Source organism: Thunnus maccoyii, chromosome 17, assembly GCF_910596095.1.
Source record: "Thunnus maccoyii chromosome 17, fThuMac1.1, whole genome shotgun sequence".
Lineage (NCBI taxonomy): Eukaryota > Metazoa > Chordata > Actinopteri > Scombriformes > Scombridae > Thunnus > Thunnus maccoyii.
Genome location: NC_056549.1, coordinates 23,198,162 through 23,208,167, shown reverse-complemented (window position 1 = coordinate 23,208,167; position 10,006 = coordinate 23,198,162). Strand labels below are relative to the sequence as shown.

Below are 10,006 nucleotides of genomic sequence, written 5' to 3'. Positions count from 1 at the left end.
GTGTAATATGTACATCAATCATCACTAAAGTAAAGCAACCTTTATTATTCCAAACTGCACTAATCACATTTCCTGTATTCTGGCAGATTGATTAACATTCATGGTGCTCTTCTCTGTGCTTTGTTACCCATGTTGGAAGATTACAATATTATAAACAAAATGTAATGACAGTTACTGCAAAAAGCAAATTCTTAACAAGTGCAGTTGTATTACAAAGACACAAAATATGGTGAAAAGTCACTACTTCTTGCACACCCAGGACAAAAAACACAGACTCTGGAACCTGTACATCATTTTATTTTTTATAACAAAAGGTTGATTAATAGAATTTTAAGTTTTTAAATTTTCAACACGAGCCTTCAGAAACTTCTGCAGGATAAACTGGACTAATGAAACACTTTTAGCGCTGACTAACAGACTCACTATAAACAGACTTGGAAACACTCAGTAGCCTAGCAACACTAAGGCTCCAAACAACCCATAATGCAACACTCTCTGTATAAGCCATTGTTACGTTCTCCATTCAATAAGGATCTCTGATCTTGTGAACGCGCTATTGTCTAGTCCTCCAAAATAAGACGACACGCACTTTCTTTTTAAAAAATGTCATCTTCAAATTAAATATGGTCTTAGATTTGGGCAAATATGATAATATTAATTTGCAATGGAAAGCAATCAGAGAGGTGAATAGATGAGAAACAGACATGAGTAAAGATTATAAACTGTACAAAGTGAGGCACACAACAAGCCTATCAACATTAATTTTTAAACATCCATATTGTACAAGAGAGATGGAGGACAATCAGTCTTAATTCCATACTGGTCTCAACGAAGTAGATTATCATGAATCTTCTTGACAGTCTTCGTCAAGACGTTCCGGGCTGGACTGAACGATGCCACAATCTCTTCAATCTGCTGGATCCTGCACATACAAGAAATGTAAAATAGTGGGTTTTTTCACGTTTCTTTAATGTTTTTTCTTGCCTTTGGTTGTCTAGAAATTACCTAACCGAAACACTGCTGTTAGTGTGTTGAAAGGTGCATATCACTCCACTGGAAAGCCAAGAGAGGTCTATCTTAATTAATACTAAATGTATTCATCTGTATTTGAGTCATACTTACGTTGTGCTTCCAATGATGTTTTTGAAGCTCTCTACTTGCAGGACATAGAAGTAGCCGGTCAAACTGACAGAGAAGATAACCTCAAACTTGGAGAATTTCTTGAGGCTGCTGAAGACAATCCGTACTCTGCAATAAGATAACGGGATTTTAGATTATGTAGCTTTGTTTTTGAAAAGATGTGAACTCTGTTCTACTTTAACAATTTAAGAAAGACCGTTCATCTTTCTTAACAGGATTTTGAGTAAATGATTAAAAGTCAATAAGAAAAAGTAATTTTGAGACTGCTAGTGAAAGCAGCTCATATAGTGTTAAATTACTGCTGCTGGTGCACAGGGCTAAATTATTACAACCATTACATTATAGAAGAGTTTCTGTTGTTTTCTTTTTATTATGGAATTGAAGGCTGAATTTGTGCTTCAAATCAATATGTGCACAATCATTTTATTGCAGTTTCTAATTCCTGTACTTCATGAAGGAAAAATAAACTAAAATGTTGATGATGTATCATCATAAAATTATCTAAATATTAGAAGGCTAGCTAACTCTAGCTAAGAGTTCTTACTGAGTGTCCACACAGCTGATGTCCAGGATATCGAGTCTGAGACCGCCCCACATTTTCAGCAGACGCACCTCCTCTCCCAGCAGACGACAGTGACTCACCACCAAACCCACATCATGGAGCAGCTGGATACAAAAGATAAAATACCTCAGTGGAAAGATTCAGTGCGACTTAACTGTAACCATGACAAGAACACCATTAAAAAGACTGAATGTTTGGCTACTAGCATCTTCAAATCTGACCCTAAACAAGATGTGACAGCACGTGATCCAGTCAACAAAAGCCATGTCTGAGTCTCACTTTCAACTCCATCCACACCTACCATTCGGACATGTCCATGTGTTGGATACTTCTCCACCCAGGCAGTTTCTCCTTCGATGTACTGAGAGACCAGTTTGTGAACAAGGCGAGCATGGCACTGCGACTTCTCATCTAGTTAGAAAATAAAATGTACTTTAATTGTTTTTAAATGACCAGTAACAAGAATGTCCCCCATGCTCAAAACACCAATGGTAAAAACAGACAACTTGTAATACATCAACATGCTTTGTATTCGGACTGCGTCTGGAGATTAAATGTATCCTGTGGTGTTTTCATTATACATAAACATAGCAAACAAGTAATGACCAAGGATTACAGTACCATATTGCCCCGAATACAAGACAACACCCACTTTTCCAACACCTGTTTTTTGAAAAAGCACACTTTCACACTCGTCCTGTTGGGAAAGTTTCCTTAACAATTGATCCAAGGAGAAGCGAGTCCTCATTCTTGAAGCCTTTTCTCTTGTAAAAGTGAAAAACTTTCTTTAAAGTAGAACGTAGATCCCACATTTGTGCAGCCTGGCTATCAGTCTCACACTCTCCTGTCAGGCTCTTGGAAGCGTTGAAATGATTTTCTTTGGCAGTTGGCATTTTTCAGACTGGTTTTTGAGCTCTTAGTTGCCTGTGAGAGAAATCATTTTTGGCTGCTTGACAGGCGGTTCTTTTCTTCAGTAAAGACACTGGGAGACAAATCATTTCCTCCGCAGTAGAAAAATGTGTTACAGGAGCCTTCAACAACTCCTGCAGGTTAAACTGAACTAATGAAACACTCCTAGTGCTGACTAACAGACTCACTATAAACAGACTTAGAAACACTCACTAGCCTAACAACACTAAGGCTACAAACAACTCATAATGCAACACTAAGACGACATGCACTTTCTTTTTAAAAAATGTCATCTTCAAATTAAATATGGTCTTATATTCGGGCCAATACAGTAATATTCATCTGCAACAGAAAGCAGAGAGGTGAATGGATGAGAAACAGACATGAGCCAAGATTTTAACCTGTACAAACAGAGGCACACAACATGCATATCAACAAAGATTCAGAAGAGATGACATGAAATACTTTTTGTATTTTGTACTTTTCTTACCATCAAGTTGAAATTTGAAAGTGATGTCTGATATTTTGCGATCAGTCTCTTTATCAGCATCATTTCCTTCAAAAAACAAACATAAAGTTAAAGATGAGATGAGAAGTTCTGCTGTGAGTGAAAATACAGATCAGTCCTTTCAAAACCACAAGTTTGTAAAAACACTTTTAAACACAGTTTTAAATACTGTTAAAAAGTTTGGATGGGGAGCAAAAGTCAACACTCATGTCAATCACTCTGACATGAGTGATTGAAGTGTGGCTAAAGGTTCATTATGGTTTAAATTTTCAGCCTGTAGAGTGCAACAATGTTTTTTTAATTTTTTTTAAAATTTGCCTGTAGAAATGCAAATGCACATTTAAACACAACTCAAAAAAATGATTGTAGCATGTCAACTGTTAAAAACAATTCACTGCATACCCTCCCCTGGGTGTGTTTAAGACCACGATTAAAAAATCTTACCATTGGAGTTTTCATACATCAAATGCAGATACAAGGTTTCATGGAGGAGAGTGTAGAAAGTGCAGTTTCCTCTCTTCTCTCCAAACCTCCATTCATTCACCCTGAGGAAAGGAATGAACAAAAAGCTAATCACTCTTTAAATATAAAAGCTGAAAAACTAGAGCTATAAACTACAAAGCTGATATACCTCTATATAATCAGTATCATCATATATGTTGTCCAATATTTTTTATTTTTTTAAAGTTATATAGGCAGCATTTTATATATATTTTATCTTTAAAAAAATACATACATATATACATACATGGAAAGAATATCAGCCAGTATATCGATATTGGATTTTTTTTATTCCCTAATATCAGTATTGGCCCCAAAAATCCAGAATCAGTCGGGCTATAAAAACTCATTTATCAACAATTGAGAGTGAGACAACTGTCTTAAGATGTGAAAACACATTAAAATCAGAAACTGACGTATGCAGCATGTCGATGTGGCTCTCAAAGTTCCTCGTCTCAGCTTTCAGCCTGTTCAGTTTACTTGAATTCTGCTTCTTCTGCATCTCCAGTTCAGCTATTTGTCTGTGGCAATGAAAATAAAATGCAATGAAAAGATATATCAAACAAAAAGAAACCTTTATGCATTTATACTGTAGTAAGTATGTAAACATAGTACCTAAAGGTAATAATCTGTCTTCCTGTCACACTTTCCATGGAAAAGTTGCTTGTTAAATATTCTCAACTTACCGCTCGTTATCAGCCATTGTTTCTGTGATTTGCTTCAATCCTGTTTAAGAATAACTCAATTATTTACTTCATTCAAGGACATGAAATACAAAAATAAATAAAAATGACGTGGTATCACAAGTTACCTTCTTGAAGCAATTTCAGACTTGGTTTGTCGTCAGTGCCTTTCTCTTCAACTGCTGCAAGTTCTGAGAAAAAAAACAAAAACAAAAAACAGTTAAGGTGTTACTGCCCTTTCACTTTCTGCTCTACTTTTATGCTGTAACCTGACATATGTCCACACTGACACAGCTTCTTGCATTGGTTTGCTGTAGTGACTTATTCAGTCTATTTATACTAACTGAACAGAGAAAGTAGCATTATAAACCGAATAGTCATGTGTCATTTTTCCACAGTAGGTATACCTGTTTCTAATTGACTTATGCAGTTATCCAGACTTTTTATCATCTCATCTGCCTCCTCAATCGTCCCTCTCAACTTCTGTTGCTCCTCCTGAAAAATGAAAAATATCACTTACTTTCCATTTAAAAACACTGCACATCTCAAAACATTCCCTATATTGCAACTCAGTATTTCAATGTATTTCTTTCTTACCCGATTAGCCTGAACAAGATTTGTGTACAGGATTTCCTTCATTTCATGTGACTGAACTTTGCTGGTCTTTCTGAAGAAGTTGTTTCTCTCTTTTAGTTTTGCACCAAACGATTTGAACTGTGGATTCAAACAAATATAATTAGGGTTAGGAATAAGTTTGTAAACCAAATTCATAGTATTTCTGTTAGTCACACACTGCAAAAGGCAAAACAAGCTCCACCAATTCAATTAAAAAAAATATGTTAAAGGGCTTGTACACTTTTCTGGTGGACATAGATATCAGAGAAATGCTCCTTGGAAACAGAGGGGTAAAATATCTGCAATTATCAGGAAACAATTCATATAAATGGGTTTCATTTAGCTTTAAAATGTATACAAATGTAACAAATTTATATCACATATCTTAGACTTGAGAGAGGACCAAGACCCACATTATCAGGCAGACTGTGTGGTTGCTGGGAGTACATCTACATTTGAGCAAAATGAACTGAAAGGAATTAACGCTTGAGGCCTTAGAGAAATTTGTTTGGAAAGGTGTATAACTGTAATGTTGGGTTGGGTGGGTGAAATTGTAAAACCTTTTGAATGGTTCAAATTTGCTTTAGCTCTTGTGTATTGAGCCCTTGCAAAGTGAAAAAATCAACACAACCATGTTAACAAAGAAGAAAACAAATCCCAGTTTGAAAAATAATACCTCCTTCTCTGAACAATTTCTCATCTCTTCCCACAAAGGTCTATTAATGATCTTCAGAGGTTTGTCTAGATCCCGCATTCGGACCTTTAACCTGGAAAGAGGACAAAACAGGCATGTCTCTTAGCTTCTGTTGTAATATCTCATCTTCCAGACATCAGTCACACACTACTTCTCACAACAGTTTCTACCTATAAGAACAAACTACAGAGGCCTCTGGTGGGGTGCTAATAATGAGATGTGAACACTCAAGACTCCTGATGGAAATAGTCAAGTTAGATGGGATGGATTTGTCATGATTGCATTATATAGTCACAGGTACATACCCTTCCACCTGTTCTGTGAGGTTCAGGACGTCTGTCTCATAGACCATCTGTTTAGGACGGATAATGTGTCTGTCTTTCAATAAATCCATTGGTGTACGATCCGTGTTGGGCTGCAAAAACAAAATAAACGGTCACATCAGTGTATTTTGCTGTTATTTTTCATATAATGTATATATTTTAATATAAATGAAGTTTAACCTACTCTGCCAGGAAGGACACTTTGCCGAGGATTATGGATGACAAAGTCTATGTTGAAGAGTTTAAAGAACTCTAACGTTGTAATGGTGCCGTCATCCAGTTTCTGTAATCAAAACATTAAAAGGCAATTAAATTAATGACATGAAAAAATACGGTATTTCAAAGATATATTTATTAAATATATGTAAAAACAATATACCTTCTGTACATCATTGGCATAGTCTTCAAGCTGGGATTCAAAGAGGCTGTGTTTAAAAGCTGTAAAAAAGAAAGATATTTAACACAACCAGCATCTAAACAAAGCATGGACAAATGAAGATCTTGATGAGACCAGACTACATTATGTGAAACCAGAAAAACTTACTGGACTCAAATGTAGCTTCACATTTGCTGTTGGTTGTGTGAGTATTGTTGGAGAAATCCATAGTCTGTGTGGTCATGCTCGGAGCTGTAGTAATGTTACCATCACACTCCGTAACATGAGACTGTAATCCCTGGCAACAAAATGAAACAAAGGGGGAAATTTTAAAAACACAAGTGATCAAGAAATTGTAATGTAATATAAAGAACCGCCAATCTCAAATAAAAGACAGTATTCAAATAACAGCCTGCCACTGAGGAGAGGTGAGTTAACTTTAAATTCAGCATAATGCATTTCCACAGCTTAAATTCCCTCAGTACAACAACAGAGTCATCATATTCACCAATCTACCGCTCTGAGTTTCACTTTTTCACACCAATACTGATTTCATTCATCAGTTTGTTCCAATCACTTTTACTCTATTGTTTTTCTGAATACAATTAAACTCAACACTTCCTGAAGATGTTTCAAATTAAATGCCTACCTGGAACAGAATGGATTAGAGCTGAAACAATTATTTAAGTACTTCATTAGCCGATTGACAGAATATTTTGATAATTGATTAATCCTTTGAGTCACTTCTGAAGCATGTTCTCGGTTGTGAGAATTTGCTTCTCTTATGTAAGAGAAAATGGAATATCTTTGGGTTGTCGACTCTTTTTTTGGACAAAACAAGCAATTTGTAGATTTACTTTGGACTGTAGGAAATTGTGATGTTTAACAATTTTTTGACGTTTTATAGACCAAGTGATTAATCGTATAAATAGAGAAAATAATAAGCAGATTTACTGATAATGAAAATAATTGTTGTAAATAACTGTAAAACTATTTATGTGAAACATCATTGCAAGATGTGTTGAGTTTCATTGGAGGAAACATTACTGCAATCGAAAAACATCCAAATGAAAGTGATCAGAAGTAATTAGTGAATAAATACAGCATTTCTGTTTCAGAAGAATAGTAGCAGAGTGGTGAATATGACATAACAGTTTTTGTACTGATGGAATTAGTGCAGTGGAAATATACATTATCCTAAATTTACCAAGACAGCAGGTAAACATGGAGGACATTTAGTTAGCTTAAATGAAGGTATGTATTATATAAACATGGTTTTCTCTGCCATTGAGGTAAATAAAGGCCCCAGACATTATTTGAGAATTTACAGTATTTTGATTTGACTTACCATTTCAACAATGTCAACGCTTGTCTCAACAGATGCTTTTATTCTCTTCTCATCCTTCGTATTATTTTCATCTTCTGGCAAAGGTCTCTTTTTTCCTTGAACAGCACTGAGAAAGTCCTCTTCAAATTCGTCATCCTCTAAAGCCTCATCCATGTTGCTCTCTTGGGAGGGACTCACTTTTTCTGTGACTTTCTGAGGACTCCTTGTGACCAGAGTTTCTGATAAATCTTCAAAGCTACCAAGCTCTTCATCATAAATATCACTCACATCATTGTCCAAGTTGCTCAGTTGATTGGGAGCACTGATGGTTTTTGTCCTTGTATGTTCTCCCATGGAATTCACATGACTTGAGTCCACCTTCTTTGGATGGCCAGTTTTGCTTCTTTGGGGGAGTTTTGGCTTAAAGCCTCCCATGGAGAGTCTTGACACAAGATGTTTAGTATTCAGTTTGAAAGGAGTTGTAGTAGTTGATGTTTGCTCTCCTTGTGGAGGACATTGAGCTTGTGTATTTCCTTCAGTGTTTGCCAAACCCATTTCAAGTTCAGGCTCCACAACAGGCAGGGATTTGGTTTTGGTTTTGTCCAAGTCGTGGTCCAACTCAGGCAAAGGTGCTGTGCAGCTGTCCATGGCAACAGTATCAGGAGATGTATTTATCATGTGGCTCAAACGCCTTGCTTTTGACTGGAGATCAGCTAAACTCATTCGTCTAGACTTGCGTGAAGGAAAGGCATCAACATCATGGTCAACTGCACTGGGGGAATTTTTCAACTTCTGTGATAAAGGACTAGTTTCATTTCTTAGTTCAGGCTTTTTCCTGGTCTTAGTTTCATTTGAGTCAGGAGAATCTGGAAGGTTTGTGATTTCCCCACCATCAGGGTTAGATGGTTCCAGTGCTTCTTTGCTTCGTTGTAAAGTTATATCAGTTTTCTTCGAACGGTCAGAACTGGCGTACCTGTCTTGTGTGGAAGAAAGACATTGAGGCGGTTCATCTGTACACGTTTCTCCCAAAATGCGTCCTGTTTGAGCCTCCATGATATCTATGCTTACATCGTCCTCTGTATGGTCTGAATTCCCATTAGATGATCCTCCTTTCTTTGTGGTTTTATTTACAGACTTCTCCATGATAGCTGAAACACCACCTGGAGCTTCGTTTTCATTGTTCACACCAGCTTTCTGTGTTTTATGCTGGCCCAGAAAGCCGTTTGTGTCAACAGTTTCTTGAAAGGATGTTGCCACTGCTTTGGTGATCACAGGATTAACCCAGGATCCACTCTGCTTGGACAGTACGTTTTTAAATCCTGGATCCAAACTGAGTGCTGATGAGGATCTGTTTCTTCGTGAACTTGATGTCTCACCTCTCTTCTTTACAGTTGTTTCCACAGGTGGAAAATCCATGTTTCCGCAGGTGGATAAAATGTTAGGACCTTGTTTTTGTGAAAGAACAGAATCTGATACCAAATCAGTGGCAATGTTTACAGTGTGACTTCGTGTCACATCCATTGCTGCATCATTTGTGGTGAACCTCATTGTCTTCTCTCCGCCAGTAGGTAAAAAGTCCACATTTTGGTGTGACTGCAGTTCCAAATCAGTGGCAATGTTTACAGTGTGACTTCGTGTCACATCCATTGCTGCAACATTTGCAGTGAACCTCATTGTCTTCTCTCTGCCAGCAGGTAAAAAGTGCACATTTTGGTCCAATTGTGGCTCCAAATCAGTGGCAATGTTTACAGTGTGACTTCGTGTCACATCCATTGCGGCATCATTTGCAGTGAACCTCATTGTCTTCTCTCCGCCAGTAGGTAAAAAGTCCACATTTTGGTGTGACAGCGGTTCCAAATCAGTGGCAATGTTTACAGTGTGACTTCGTGTCACATCCATTGCGGCATCATTTGCAGTGAACCTCATTGTCTTCTCTCCGCCAGTAGGTAAAAAGTCCACATTTTGGTGTGACAGCGGTTCCAAATCAGTGGCAATGTTTACAGTGTGACTTTGTGTCACATCCATCGCTGCATCATTTGCAGTAAACCTCACTGTCTTCTCTCCACAAGCAGGTAAAAAATGCACATTTTGGTCCAATTGTGGCTTCAAATCAGTGGCAATGTTTATAGTGTGACTTCGTGTCACATCCATTGCGGCATCATTTGCAGTGAACCTCATTGTCTTCTCTCCGCCAGTAGGTAAAAAGTCCACATTTTGGTGTGACAGTGGTTCAAAATCAGTGACAATGTTTACAGTGTAACTTTGTGTCACATCCATTGCTGCATCATTTACAGTGAACCTCACTGTTTTCTCTGTGCCGTTGTCTTGAGTATCAAACTTGACCTGAGGGAGACAGTCAAAAATGAAT

General features: G+C 37.3%; 1 protein-coding gene across 7 annotated transcripts in view; it reads right to left on the bottom strand.

Moving 5' to 3' along the window:
• Window positions 1-270: 270 nt before the first annotated feature.
• The window catches only part of knl1 (kinetochore scaffold 1), a 17,607-nt gene continuing 7,871 nt past the window's right edge, over window positions 271-10,006 (bottom strand). For 3 of the 7 annotated variants that reach the window (XM_042390011.1, XM_042390018.1, XM_042390014.1), the window contains 17 exons: window positions 7,660-9,981; window positions 6,480-6,609; window positions 6,315-6,373; window positions 6,120-6,218; window positions 5,918-6,027; window positions 5,595-5,685; window positions 4,901-5,017; window positions 4,711-4,798; window positions 4,432-4,494; window positions 4,307-4,346; window positions 4,037-4,141; window positions 3,564-3,664; window positions 3,102-3,167; window positions 2,004-2,113; window positions 1,685-1,806; window positions 1,123-1,248; window positions 272-922 (listed from right to left, as the gene is read on the bottom strand). In XM_042390011.1, coding sequence (XP_042245945.1) covers window positions 826-922; window positions 1,123-1,248; window positions 1,685-1,806; window positions 2,004-2,113; window positions 3,102-3,167; window positions 3,564-3,664; window positions 4,037-4,141; window positions 4,307-4,346; window positions 4,432-4,494; window positions 4,711-4,798; window positions 4,901-5,017; window positions 5,595-5,685; window positions 5,918-6,027; window positions 6,120-6,218; window positions 6,315-6,373; window positions 6,480-6,609; window positions 7,660-9,981 — 3,846 coding nt within the window. In that variant the 3' untranslated portion in view covers window positions 272-825. Of the gene's footprint in view, window positions 923-1,122; window positions 1,249-1,684; window positions 1,807-2,003; window positions 2,114-3,101; window positions 3,168-3,563; window positions 3,665-4,036; window positions 4,142-4,306; window positions 4,347-4,431; window positions 4,495-4,710; window positions 4,799-4,900; window positions 5,018-5,594; window positions 5,686-5,917; window positions 6,028-6,119; window positions 6,219-6,314; window positions 6,374-6,479; window positions 6,610-7,659; window positions 9,982-10,006 lie in introns of all 7 variants that reach the window. The other 4 variants (XM_042390015.1, XM_042390012.1, XM_042390017.1 and 1 more) reach the window with 3 other exon arrangements.